Source organism: Coccinella septempunctata, chromosome 2 (genome assembly GCF_907165205.1).
Source record: "Coccinella septempunctata chromosome 2, icCocSept1.1, whole genome shotgun sequence".
Lineage (NCBI taxonomy): Eukaryota > Metazoa > Arthropoda > Insecta > Coleoptera > Coccinellidae > Coccinella > Coccinella septempunctata.
This window is the reverse complement of record NC_058190.1, coordinates 51,720,258-51,735,508: the sequence shown is the minus strand read 5'-3', so window position 1 is coordinate 51,735,508 and position 15,251 is coordinate 51,720,258. Positions and strand designations below refer to the sequence as shown.

General features: G+C 39.7%; 1 protein-coding gene across 2 annotated transcripts in view; it reads right to left on the bottom strand.

Annotated features, from left to right (window-relative positions):
- The window catches only part of LOC123306818 (Down syndrome cell adhesion molecule-like protein Dscam2), a 128,049-nt gene that overhangs the window by 27,872 nt on the left and 84,926 nt on the right, over positions 1 to 15,251 (bottom strand). For both annotated transcript variants that reach the window (XM_044888970.1, XM_044888971.1), the window contains exons 5-6: positions 13,761 to 14,017; positions 4,519 to 4,723 (exon numbers count right to left, since the gene is read on the bottom strand). In XM_044888970.1, coding sequence (XP_044744905.1) covers positions 4,519 to 4,723; positions 13,761 to 14,017 — 462 coding nt within the window. The remainder of the gene's footprint in view (positions 1 to 4,518; positions 4,724 to 13,760; positions 14,018 to 15,251) is intronic.

Genomic DNA, 15,251 nt, shown 5'->3' with positions numbered 1-15,251 from the left:
TTATACACTTATTCAAGTAGACAGATAAATTAAATTCATTTCCTGGCTCCCAGTTATATAACTGAGTTTCTGTGTCGCTCTCTGTATGGCTCGCCGCTTTCAATTCTCGTTCTGGCCGGCATTGTTCCAGTAAACCAGATGGAACTTGCTGCACTGTCCGTCCATTCAAAGTCCTCCTAACAAGTTGAATTTTACGTTCGGCGAGTTCAACCCATTGTTCCAGGGGCGTTGATGAATTTCGATTTTTTTTAACCGTTGTTCCCGATTGTTAACTTTTGTTATCGTGTCGGGTAGTTTTGGAAAGAGTGTCACCATTGATTGGGACATGAGAATATCGATTTTTTATATCATATTCTGAATCTACACTAAATTCTGTTGTCGAAATACGGAAATTTATCTGTGTATGATAGTTTTAACTATAAGTAACATCTTGAGAAAGATTCGAGATAAATGTATGATTTTGTTTCAGTGAATTCCAGAAGAGCTTTCGAGTCTTCTTCAAGTTTTCGGATCACTCTACAGGTAATGTGTCTTAAATATTGAAGAAGCTATAATTTATTAGTAAAACTTTTACAGTGTGTATATTTTGTTCTGTTTATACTCCATTCACTTTTATTTTAGCACTCGGTTGGCTATGGAAATTTGACACATTTTACTCTGTAGAATACGAAAATGTAGAAAATATGTGACGAACATAATTGAAGTTTATGCAAACTGATTGAAGTCATACCAAATCCAGTTATTTGCATGGAAAATACAAGAGATCAGTATAATATCATAATATGCACTAGCTTGAGGAGAGTTAATGTTCGTTATCTTCTTTGGTTAATGTTTGAATACGTTACATCAGTTGTAGATTTCAGAAATATTAACCAGAAGATAAAATACAGTGGTTGGGAATGGGTATCTCCCGAAGGAATCAACAGAAAATTACAAGAATGTTAAATTCTTCAACAAAAATCATCTTGCATCAGTATAAGTAAAAGGAATGAAAGGAAGTTTCAAGTCAAGATGAACTTCACCTTTGAACAAAAATTTCACATGAATAAACAATTAACAGGACAACAGGCGCGTATTTGTGGCTGTTCATCTTAATACATTGATATAATAATAATAATTAGGTATTTATTGGTACCTTAAGACATTTACAATGTATAGAACAAGTCAAATGAAAAACAGGAAAATCAATTTTTGGGAACTTATTCTACGATGACATTAATCGAAAATCCTGTAGTAAACTTTTCGCATTAATTCACTCAAACATAAAATTCTCAAATGCCACCACTTTTTTGGGTCTCCCAATTGGAGGAAATTCTTTGTCATCCTCTTCATTCACAATCTTTCTGATTGTGGAAATATTCAGCTGAAATATAAGTCGTTTAGATTCAGATGAAACATTATATGAATTCTCTTTTATTTTATGACCAACCGACCGCTAAAATAAATGTGAATGGAGTATAGAAGATACTTCATTATGAAAAAACTATTCCCTAATTTCAGAAGGCAATGACTTGCAGACAGAGGAGTTTATATGAAAGACATCTTGATTTTATACACCTCCAAAAGTTCTTCGCATAATTTCAGAAGAGTCGTATATCAACGAAGACGGCACAGGCGTCAAAACCGACAAAAACCCTTCCGCACACATTCGTTTCACGCAAACCCTGTTGAATAAACTCCGCAATTCGTGTCGGAATCCAAACAACCAACATTTTCATAAGTCCAAATCAAACACACCCCCTCGCACCCCGTCGCGCCATAAACAAAACAACCAATTCGCACACCGAACCGCCCCATTTCCGAACATTAAAAAGTGAAATCCCGTCCCCATATTTGAGAACCGTTTGTCATTCGGACAAGCGGCATGAGACCGCGAAGTTGGTCACGATCCTACGAACGCAACAGGTTACCCCATAAAGAAGCAAGGAGAATTTAATAGTTCCAATTCTCCGGCGTAGAACTAATGCTTATTGCCGGGGCTGTTCTGGCAGTTTTACTATTCCATTAATTCGGTTTTTGCTGTCCCAGCGAGCCCGACTACGTAATGATTACGAGTGGAAAACGGCCAAAAAGGTGTAGCTGGAGAAGTTGTACACTGGGGCGAACTTTTTAGCGTGCAACAGTCGCTCGAGTTTTTCTTTGTTGTTACGATTAGAAAAACTCGGGTAGTTCTTGTTGCATTCTGTCAATTTTCATTGGAGACAACATGGCCGTCTGGCTCCAAATGCTTAAGTGACTTTGAGTATCATACTCTTCTTCCCTTCTCCGCAACTCTCTTTCCCAAGAAGATGATACCCTACAACCCACCACCTGTTTTTATTGAAAGTTGTCATGAACGGAAATCGAAGGAAATTGGAGTCCAATACATTTGCCAAGGAAGGACCACAAACTCTTTTCATTGGTTCAGGAAATTGTACCTACAGAAAAAAGTTTAGGGGAAGTAGAAAACCAATAGTGAATTTCTCTGGAGATATCTCAAAAAAGGTCATTGGGAACTTTATAACAGAGAACTAAGAAGCATTTGGAGCTCATCAAGAATATGCTACACCTCCTTACAGAGCATACAGAGCATTATCGTTTCAGGAAACCCCCGATGAGGATGGGTCTAGCAAATGAAATACACTGCGCAAAAAATTAACGCACATTATTGAAATCTCAAATTTATTCTACAACTGAAGGTGTTCTCAATGATAATTATTTTTATCAGAATTATGCATGCATATGTTATCCGCTTTCAACGGTTTTCTTCAATACAGATGTTTTTTCCCATCAGGAATAAAAAAGATGATATTATCAGATTTTGAATGTATTGGCTTCATTCTAAAATCAGTTGTTCTCGATCAATTCTAGTGACCAACAGTTTTTCTCTCGTTTGATTTTCTACACTCGATCGCTATGCAACGCAAAACACGCAATTTGACCCAAGAGGAATGTGCCCAATCGGTAGTTTTGCGAGAAGAAGGGTGGACATACACAATAATTGAAGAAAGGTTTGGAGTTTCCCATAAAAGTGTGTCCAGAATGTTGCAGCGACTCAGGGAGACAGGTATGAATGTCCGAAGACCAGGACAGGGTAGACCACGGGTAACAACTGCCATTCAAGAACGTTACTTGAGAGTTTCTTCGTTGAGACAACGGTTTGCAACCGCTCGCCTCCTTCAAATTCAGCTTGAGCAAACTCATGAGGTGCAAATTAGCACTTAGACAATAAGAAATCGCCTCAGAGAATATGATTTAAGGCCTCGTGTAGCGGCAAGAGGCCCAGCTCTTACCCCAGCCCATCGAAGGGCGCGTTTGGATTTTGCGAGAGAGCATATCCATTGGGAAGAGGCCAATTGGGAAAAAGTTCTCTTCACAGATGAGTCTAGATTCTGCATCTACCATTGTGATCGACGTTCCCTTGTATACAGACGTCCACATGAAAGATATGCTCAGTGCAATTTCCTGAATACTACTGGTTTCGGGGGAGGATCGATTATGGTATGGGGTGGAATATCTTTGACTGCTCGCACAGACCTAGTGGTCGTTGATAATGGAGCTATGAATGCTGATAAGTATATAAGGAACATTCTTGAAGAGCATGTAGTGCCATTTGCCCCATACATTGGTGAAAATTTCATTTTTATGGACGATAATGCCAGACCCCATCGTGCGCGCATCGTTCAGGAGTACCTTGAAGAGGTTGAAGTCTCTCGAATGGAATGGCCAGCAAGAAGTCCAGATCTCAATCCGATTGAGCAGGTTTGGGACACCCTTGAAAGAAGGCTGAGAAGTTCAGAAAATCATCCAGCTACTCTTAATGACTTAGGAATCCAACTCGGAGAAATCTGGGAAGGATTAGATCAGAACATTTTAAGATCACTCATTTTGAGTATGAACCGTCGTTGCCGAGCTGTAATTAACGCAAGGGGTGGAAATACCGAGTACTAAATCACTTATCAGTATTTGAGTATTTTGAAAGTTGTTCATTTCTCTTCTTTCATATAAGATTCGGTGAAATCCAGAATTTTTCTTCCATTTAAGGTGTCTTGTTTCGTTCAAAATCTTCCCGAAGGAATATACAAAATAAGTTATAAAGTCAATTAAGAGTTAACTTTCATTAAAATTGAGATTTTCAGAATGTGCGTTAATTTTTTTGCGCAGTGTAATTTTGGCCTAGAAGAATGATTCAAACTTAGGGAAATCCACTCTACTTAGCGTATATGGTGAAATATTTTAGTTGGTCCCTGCTTCACATCTTTCACATCCTTATTATCACACGAAAATTAGATAAAAGTGCTCTGAAATCAACGACTGAATAATCACTTCTTCTGAAATTTTGACTGCCTACTATGGTGTTTCAGCCAAAGGGAAAACCATCCGTAATAATCATCTGAAGACCATTCCAACCCCCGGACAACATGAATAAATCCACTGATCAGTATTCAGCAGATTCTCAACCTCGCAATGTTAATACCCCAAGCCACACAATGGGCCTAACAGAACGTAAACGGATATGACTGAGGATTACAGACTTACCGTTGTGCATCCAGGAAACCTGGGACACGGGAAATCCATTTGGAATACACTGGAAACTGGCCTCCTTGCCGACGTCCACGACCTGCACTTGAGGTTGGACATGGGCTGATAAGGGTGCAGTGATCTCCAGGGTCACCCTCACGCTCTCCTCCCCGGCGGAATTGTTCGCGAAGCACACGTACACTCCCCTGTCCTCTAATCTGACCTGAAACACGGAATTTCGAATTGTTGTTCGACAGCGCGCGGAGATTCTCGAAGTGCTTTCGCCAAATTGCAACCTGGACGGTTGCAAAGTGGCGAAAGCGCTAAAGGTCGGAGTACGGCTCTGGACTGGAGTACGTCACTAGTTAATCTGGCAATCAATGCCCTGAGCAAACATCGCAAGTCCTCGGTTTCGGTTGAAATATCATCGATTCGAATGACGAGCATTATGTAAACATAAATAATCGATTTCTGTTCCAACGCTCGTTTCAATTTTAATTTTGTGGCGAAATTATTTCCATAGTCCAGTTGAATTGGGATTGGTTGAAAGTTTCCGAGAAAAATCTTTGTAGTGGGTTTATTAGTGGCTCAATAAAAGTATCCTAATTTTTCCCCTCTTGGGGTATGTAAGCTTCAGTTTGGGTGCCCACAAAGATGTCCTCGAAAGAAGTATTTTAGTGGTTTTTCGGTTATGGAAACTCAAATTATTGTTTAGAGAACTTCGAAAAATATTGTGAAGCACGAGATTCTGTGTCGAATGATGTCAACTGAGTATTTTTTCGATAGACCGTTTCCACGTTAGACGACCACAGATTACGACCAATTTTCAAAGATATTGTTCAACGTTGTTTTTTCAACTATCTCCTTATGAAAATGACCGATAAGACAATTTGAGGGTACATTCTGACCCGGGTTATTTCACTGACCAATTCGAGATCGTAGATCATGAAAAAACAATTAGATTTTTTGTAGGATCAGTATTTTAGGAAATAAACCACTTTTGGTGGAAAATTTCGAAAAAATTGGTCAAATTTGAGGAGCTGTAGCAGACAGAAAAAAAGAATTAGACGTATGTTGATTTTTTCTACGATAGACGAATCTTTTGCAAATAGAAAATTTCAATTTTCATCCATCTACCTCGAACATTCGAGATTTTATGATTTTTTTCGGGAAGGTCCAAAATTTCCAATTTATCATCGACCATAACTTGAAAAATAATTTTTTTAAAAAATATCTGTTTGCATATTCGTTTTCTTCGCCCTTGAATCAGTCGACAGTATAAATTTGGTTTCGATCGGAGACCAAAAATATTTTTCGAAAAATCGCAATTTTTCCATACATATGGAAAATTTGAAAAATTTTCGATCTTCCCAATTTCTACCAAAACTGGAGTATTCACTAAATCGAGGGCGTAGATCACGAATATACAAAAAGAATTTTGCTGAAAGGATTAATTTTCAAGTTATGGTTGATCAAAAATTGGAAATTTTGGACCTTCGCGGGGAAAATCATAAAATCTAAACTGTTCACGGCAGGCAAATGAAAATTGGATTTTTTCATTCGCAGAGGATCAATCTAACCCAAAAAAAATCAGCATATGTCCAGTGTCTCTTTTCTGGCTACTACAGCTCCTCAAATTTTACAAATGTTTTCGAACTTTTTCACTTAAAGTGATTTATTTCCTAAAATACTGATCCTAGGAAAAATCTGATTGCATATTCGCGATCTATGACTCCTTATTAGTCAAAATAAATTACTCGTGTCGATATACAAGGTGCGGCACGGAGGGCGGACGTTTTTCAGATGGGCATAACTTTTCCCCAATGAGGACGAGAGAAGTGGGGAAGGTGCCGTTAGACTCGTGTGTTCCTAGCATTTATCATTATATTATAATTTATACTGATCGATCAAAATGAGAACCTCATTTTGTTCATGAGTGACGAAGCCCACTTTCACCTCAACGGCATGGTTAACCGGCAGAATTACCGTTATTGGTCTAATGAAAATCCACAACACTTACACGAAAGACCGCTGCACAGCCCAAAAGTTACGCAAACTAGCATCATTGGCCCTTACTTCTTCGAAGACGTTAATGGTCGTGCTGTTACCGTGAACTCAGAGCGGTACGTCGAAATGATCAACAACTTCTTTATCCCCGAATTACGACGGCAACGTGTTCCAATCCGACGTGTGTGGTTCCAACAGGATGGGGCGACCGCCCACACAGCCAGAGCATCAATGGACGTTATTCGCCCTCTCTTCCCTGGTCGCCTTATTTCCAGGTTTGGCGATGTTCATTGGCCTCCCCGGTCCCCAGATTTATCCATATGCGATTTTTTCTTATGGGGACACCTCAAGGCTAGAGTATACGAGACCAAGCCCCGAACTCTGGACGAATTGAAAAGGGCTATTCGCGTGGAAGTTGCCCAAGTTGAGAGAGCGATGTTGGAGAGAGTCTACGCGAACTTCCAAGAGCGCCTCCAGCACTGCATCACCGATTTCGGCCACCACATGCCTGATGTGATTTTCCACACTTGACTGTCTCAAATGCTATTTCCTTGAGAATCTGATTCCGTCAATAAATGTGTTTTTGAGTAAAAATTAACGCTTTTATTATTTTTTTAAAACCATCCATCCTCCGTGCCGCACCCTGTACTTCGAAAAATAAAAAATTTCGGATTTAGAAAAATTTCGTCTGCTACCTGTGCTTCAACACCGAACAAAAAATTATGCATTTAGCTATATCGACCCGGGTCATTTTACTGACTAATTCGAGGTCGTAGATCAGGAATAAGTAATCAGATTTTTTCTAGGATCAGTATTTTGGAAAATAAATCACTATGCAGTTTTTACTCTTCTGTGTCTTTTGTTTAATTATATGTGTAGGCATGAGGGCGGCAAAATCTCAAGGTGACGCGGACGGCTTGTACCCTAGGAACGACCCTGCCTGGGGGTGATAAAAAAATTAAAGCAGCATAAAACAGAGAATAGTATAAAACAATGCTCTCTAGTCTATATGGTTAAAAAATGATAGTTTCTTATCCTGACTCAAACAACTTGATTTCTATAATTTTTTTTCTGATAAATTCATTAATTTCGGATGTTCTGTTTTCTATGTCACTCAGAACATCACCTATTTTTCCACAATCAAGCCGTCTTCTATTGAAACCTTGAAAAAATCCGCTCCACGTTCAAACCGCAATCTCTACAGCGAAACTTTCCAGATCTAATACAGCCAAATTATAGGGTCGGCAAGCCGCACTTGGTGCACATTTATCCGAACAGTTTCCGCGTTGCAACGCCCCTAAATCCTACCCCGCACGCTGTAATTTCGCGTCGGCACCTCGTTTCCGTTTATAAAGTATGCGGAGGAACAACACGGGGGAGTCCTTTAATTCAACCCTCCTTAAATACAGTTAATTTGACCGTGGTAATGTATGTTTCAGACGGAGCAGCGGCACGGCTGGCGAACAAATTTGTTTCGAATCCGATGAACGAAATTAAAACGGGCTGTCGTCGCCAGCGCCCTGCTATTTGCGCGAGGGAATATGAGCCAGGAATGTTAGAATGTTTTCGTTATACGTTTCCACCGTTGAGGCTCGGGTAGAGAGAGAGAGCCAGGGGATGTTGATGACATATCTGTAGGAACCAGGCTATGTTGCAGCCCAAAACAGTCTTATGAACATAAAACGCGAGGTCCGTCAAAAAATAAGAAAAATCTAGTATAGCTGGTGGAGAGAAAAAGCTAAGAAAATGCAAGATTAGAGTCATTCGGGGCAACTGTGCGCACTTTTGCCTTTCAAGCCATACCCTGTTTCAAATGTTGAAGCTAGGAATATTAAAACATATTCATGAGATAGAGAACTTTCTAATCTATAAAAAAACATCAAAAAGCCAACAAATCAAAAACGTTTTCTTTCCGCAAAAAGAAATTTAATGGTGAAAGTCGGAGTGCGTTCACATGCCCCGTATTGCGGGTAAGTGTGCGCACCCTCACGGGGTAAGTGAACGCAGTGCTTAGTGAACCAAACAATCAAAACAAATTACAAAATAATATCATCAAAATGTTACAATATTAGAGAAATGCTGTTTATTGTCAATACAGGAGCGCCTTTTTACAAGCAGTGCATTATTGTTCGTGCTACAATTCTTGGTGAACACAACACTTGATACATTCCCCTGTTGGTGGCTCTTTATATTTTTCCGAACAAATAGAACAATATTGATCGAGTCTTAACCAAGAAAATCAACAATGTCATAATTTATTCCTCACTGAACTAATGCCCATATAATGAATCTATTCGCACACTTACCCGCGCACACTTTCCCCAGTAAGTCAAAATTTGAATTGACGTTCTTATAGAGTTGAGCAGCTAAGAGAACATAAAATTTTTTATTATATATTTAGATTAATATGCCCATGATCGAATAAAATATTGTTTCACACTGTCGAACTCGGAACTTAGACTTGGCAAAATTTACAGAGATGCTAAAAATTAAGAAGAAAACTAGTGAATTTGATTGATTGCAAATAAAAAGTTAACGAAACGTCGCACGACGCACTCTTAAGAAAAACAAATTTGGGGATTCTGCGCCCTTGCTTCACCCAAACTCTTTCATACATTGCATAGTCGAGATATACGCACTGCGCACACTTACCCTCTGCGCTCAGTTACCCCGAATGACTCTACGCCGATAACCATGACTACAGGCGTTTTTTCGAAGCTATTAGAACTGTTTATGGTCCAAGAACAAAGCTAACTTTCCTATAAGAGATGCTTATGGAGTTATCCTAACTGATGGAAGGAGCATTTACTCTCAGGTCTTGAATCAAAATAACGACTCGGATTAATCCATTTTAGAACTGCACCGCGCGTATAGTCCGATGACATCGCTCGATGACGAAATCTCAATGTCGGAAATCATAAGTGCGATAAAATATATGAAAAATAATAAGTCTAGACGGCGTTCCAGCGGAGATATTTAAAGCCCTGGATGAAGACATTGTCAATAGTCTCCTTACACTATTCCGCAAGATCTGGGAACAAGGAGATGTGCCACAAGACTCCAGAGACGCTTTAGTTATCAACCACTATAAGAACAAAGGCAATACGTCAAATTTCAACAATTACAGGGGCATATCGTTGCTTAGTGTGGCCGGTAAAATTCTCTCGAAGATTGTGGTCATTCGTCTGATGCCACTCTTAGAAAAGCTATTACCTGAATCCCAGTGCGGCTTTCGACCAAATCGAGGTACGGTGGACCGAATTTTTAAACTGCAACAGCTGCAAGAGAAGGTCCGTGAACAACAATCAAGGATCTATACAGCCTACATCGATTTAAGTAAGGCCTTCGACTCGATGAATCGGAGAGCGCTATACAAAATCTTGGGACGCCTTGGAATACCGAAAAATTCTTAGCAGTGTGTAAAAGCCTCCATACCAACAACACCGCTAGAATACAGCATAATGGCTCTACAACCGACCATTTCTCAACCAACTCTGGAATAAAAAAAGGCTGCGTATTAGCGCATTTACTCTTCAATATTTTCGGCATAGCTGTATCGATAATTGCTGACATGAGTATGCCCGTAAGAGGTGTTGGGATAAGATTCAGATTTTATGGAGGCCTGTTTTACCAGAAGCGCCTCAGAGCAAAAACCCGTACCAAGTTTATCACTGAACTTCAATATGCAGACGACTGTTCACTTATCGCTCGCAGCTCAGAGGATCTACAGATGATGTTGGACTCCTATAAACATATTGACAAAACCAAAATGCTTGTAAATCCGCCAGAAAGCCTTCAAACAAATATCAGCCTGGAGGATGAAACTCTAGAACAGGTCGAGCAGTTCAAATACTTGGGAAACTTCATAAATTCTAGGGTTAACCTGGACACGGAAATACACAACCGTATCAATTCGGCATCACGGGTATTCTGGAAGATAAAGGACAGAGTGTTTCAAAATCACGACCTCAATCTGAAGACCAAGACAGCTGTTCACAAAACAGTGGTCCTCCCAACACTTCTTCACGGAAGCGAAAGCTGGACGCCCTACAGGCAACATATTAAACAGCTTGAACAAACGCATCTAAGAAAAATAATTCACATCAGATCGTTCCACAACGTTTCAAATGCGGAAGTCTTGCAGCGCGCGAGTTTCATAACAATTGAGACTCAGGTACTTAGGGCCCTCAGATGGAGCGGACACATTCTGAGGATGCAAGACACAAGACTTCCCATAATAGCTCTATATGGCGAATTCACAGAGGGAACTCGGAAACCAGAAGGCCAGTATTTGCGGTTTAAGGATATACTGCGACGATCCATAAAATCAGTTAATGCCAATCATAACTGGGAACAACTAGCGTTAGACAGATCACAGTGGAGGTCTTTGGTACACAGTTACAATGGAGACTCGAGAAGAATACAGCGGCGGCCAGATCTGGTTGGTCACTATCCATGCCCTGAGTGTGGAAGGATCTGCAGGTCACGGTTGGGTCTCTTTAGTCACAGGAGGGCACACAGTCGCAAGTAACCTTAGGAAATTGAAGGTTTGATAGCACCGATAGTTTCGTTTTTGAGTTTTTTTTGTAGATTTATTCTCGGTAACGGGTTACAGCAATGAGATGAATGAATGAATGTAGGATGCGTTAGGAGCAGATTCGCTGTTTCGTTTTCAAGGGCCCACTCTGTATATCCAGCATATCTTCTGCCCTTTTCCAACCCTATCCTTAATTGTTCAGATGTGATATTACCGGTGGTAAGTTTTTCGTTCTCGAACACGATGATTTATCTAGAATTTTGACCTGAAATATCCGCATACCCTACACTATTAATAACTTTTTCTGATTTTCTTGAGACCTAGCAAATCACATATCCAATAAGCCGAAACCTTCCATTCCACAGAGAGACACAAGTTTTCACGCAGGTTACCAAGATTCCCGCAACAAAACAATAACCATAATCGCAACGATTCGAACGTCTAATCTCCCCAATCATGATTCTCGCCACGTACCCCGATTCAGTTAGTAATCGGCAACTAACGACATCAAGACAGACGAATTTCCGACCTCCCTCTAGCCCTCCGACCCCTTCATTACCCACCGTCATCAGAGACCGAAACAGAAACAATCGTCTTAGGGCCGGGGCTTCTTGTCTTGATTAAAATATTTCGCATTCGGGGCACGCGGCTCATGTTTAAAAGATCGGGGAATTGCTCGACGTTAAAAAGGCGGGAAGGAGGCATCTCGCGGCATCGGAATTCACGACGCGCCCGGGATATCGATCCCCCAGGAATGTCTCATTTATTGAGTGATAGTGAAAGATGCTATCCCGCCTCGGAGATCCGACGTAATCCACCCGCTGGGGGAGGCGGTCAGTCACGAGGTTCAACAGGTATATCCGGAGTTTTTTGAATTCTTACGAAGGCAGAATTTTCATCTCCTCTTCCTCGGAGGGTATTCCATTATATTATCTCTAGAAAAGTTGAAGGTTTGTTCCATTTTGTTCACATTTACAATTGATGGAGTTAAATATTTTTTATGATACTGGATAGAGCTCCTCATCGGTGTCAATGAAATGTTGACAGAGATTATCTCAATAGCCGGAATAGTCATGGTCATTAAAAAGCTTGGTTCGTCGTTAAAGGGAAGTAAACTGTGTGAAACAATTCAAACGAAAGTGCTATTATTACTGCCAAAGATTAGAGAGTATAAAGATGGAAATGAAGCGATTAAAGTGATGTGAGCGCCATCTCGTGTTTAAAATGTGTTACTTACATCCTAAGACTTGTTAAAAGATTAATTTGAGGGTCATTTGAGAGAGAATATGAAATTTTGTAAGATTTAAGATGGCCATTTTGATCAAAAAGATTTTGAATGTTTTTGTTCATCTAGCTCGTTGTAGTTGCTGATTATTGAATTTTTTTTTGTTCAATTTCTTGGTGAAAACCCCAAAATATCGTTCGAAAATTATTGAACAGAGGACACAGAGGAACTGTGGATCCAATAAAATGGATTCTTCGAAATTAAGCTTTTTACTTTACTAAAGAAAATGGAAGTGTGAGTACTAAAACTGGTAACATGTGACTCATGTGACAGACACATCAGAAGGTTCTACAAAGTTTCAACTGAAGAAGTCTCGCAGCGCGCGAGTTGTATAACAGTTGAGATTCAAGTAACGAGGCCCCTACTCAGATGGAGTTGCCACATTCTGAGGATGCAAGACACAAAATTCCCCAAAATAGCTCTGTGTGGAGAATTCACAGAGGAAGGTCGGAAACCAGGAGGCCAGTATAAGCGGTTTAAGGATATACTGATTCCCTAAAATCAATCAATAACTGGGGACAACTAGCGTTAGACAGGTAACAGTGAAGGTCTTTGACTCGAGAGGGATACAGCTGCGGCCAGATCTGTTCACAAGGATTTTTGGTTCTTTTGTAGATTTATTCTCGGTAACGGGATACATCAAAGAACATATGTGACTCGGCCATTCATTGATTTATAATTTCAGTGCTCCGAACTGGATAAAATTTTTAGGGCGTAAAGACAATGACTTCAGCAAACACTACACCATGTACAGTGACCATTTTACTGCGAGTCAATTGATAACTGTTCATCCACGTAAATTGTTTTATGAAGGAAGCATCCCTTGCATTAAGGGCACATTAAGGGAAATTCATGACTTTTATACTTCCATTCAAAGATTCTCGATTGCTGCGCCTTCAAAATATTCAGAAATACAAAGGTTTTATTGATTTAAATTTGGGGATCGAGTGACTGTCAAATTGTTGTCAAAATTTTATGAAACCTCCTGTGAGTGTTTAGTTCATTCATTAATCAATTTGTATATTGTGTCATAAAGTCACCATATCATAAAGGAATCATGAAAAAACCATAAAAAAAACTATACTAACGGGCTAACATACAGGTCTTGTATACCTCTGTAAGGTTTTTTTAATTGTGGTTGGTTGAGTCCTCTATCAGGAAGTAGAACGAATGGAAATGCATCATTTCAGTTGCTACAAGTTACAAATTCACTGTCATCCCGAGTCATTCAAGACAATTTTTCGAATTTTCAGTGAAACGATTCATTTTTACGATTTCCGTTGAAAAAGTTGCCTTGTATATCATCTTCCATATCGAGATTCAATGTTTTCGCATGGTTTTTTCAATAAGTTTCAATGAACCCTCATCTTATTCTCCCCCTCTATTGAAAATTTCAATGAACCTTTATTCCATAGTGTTCACTCCCCTTACCTTCGTGATCTTCAACAACCCCGCTGAAAGGAGGATGTGCCTCTCCCCCAAGGCCACTGGCACGCTCTGTCCCTGCAGTTCCCTCTTCCAGTAGTATCCCGGAACCGGATGTCCCTGTGCGACGCAAGGCAGGGTGACATCCTCCCCAAGCACACATCGTCGAGCGTTGTATTTGTCAACAATCATCCTGGGTTGTACGTTACCGTTGGGTTCTGTCACTATTATCCTGCCTGGGTATGTGCTTGTTTGTATTTCGCCTGGAAATGAAGAAAAATTTTCCCCGATTACAGATGGATTCGGACATGGAAAAATCTATGTTTGAATTGAGGAGTAAACGAAGTTATGGATTCTATCTCACACAGTTTGAAAATATCTGTCATAAAAACCTACTTTTTGTAATCGTTTCAAATTGAGTAATTTTCATGACTGTTTTTTTTTTCATTGGCGTTGAAGGATACTTGACTCTACCAATTTAAAATTATTCATGTTAAGAACAAACTACGCTTGATGAAATTTGCAAATAACGACCGTTCAAAAAGATTCGTCGTTTTCATAGACATAGGGACTTGAACTGTGCTTTCCCTTTCTATCTGTGCATGAAATACGGTCAAAAAAAGTGACACAAAGAAGTTCCTTGTTCAGTTGAACATCCGGCCTGCTAGTTGTCTTTTTCTAAAATTGTGATTGGTCCGCACTCACCTATATGTTGACAGAAAAGAAACAGGTATTGGCCCGACGATCATATGCGAGGATGTATTGATATCTAGTTAGCCTAGACCAGTTCCATGCATAAAAAAACTATTGCGTTACGATAGCATCGAACAATAACTCATTGGAAGGGTCAGTGTGAAGTTTGAGGTCAAAAAAGTAAACCAGAGTTACGCAATAAATTAAAAGAAAGAAGATGTCCACCGAAATTGTGAAAATCGAAAAACGATGTAGACTTCTTTAACTTTAACCGAATTGTTTCTATGGATGAGACTTGGGTACATTTCTACGATCCAGAAACAAAGCAACAATCGATGAAATGGCGACACTCTGGCTCTCCAAGAATTAAGAAGTTTCGTGTCCAAAAATCTGCTGGAAAAGATCTCACTTCAGTTTTTTGTGATTGCCATGGAGTAATCATGATTGATTTTTTGCATAAGGGTAGAATAGTAACCGGAGATTAGTATTCGACATTTCTGACCATTCTACGGAAAAAAATTGAAGAGAAAAGAAGGGGAAAGCTATCCAAAGTTGTTTTGTTTTTGCAGGACATGGACGCATGGGCACACAAATTCCATGTTGCCCTGCAAAATATTTGTGATTTAGGGTTTGAATTATTAGAAAACCACCCTTATTCACCAGATTATGCTCCATCCGACTATCATCTCTTTCCTCAACTGAAAAAAAGTTTAAAAGATCGTAAATTTTCTTCCAACGAGGAGGTAATAAAAGTTGTGAGGTCTCGTTTGCAGAGCAAGAAGAAACATTTTTTTTGAAAGGTAT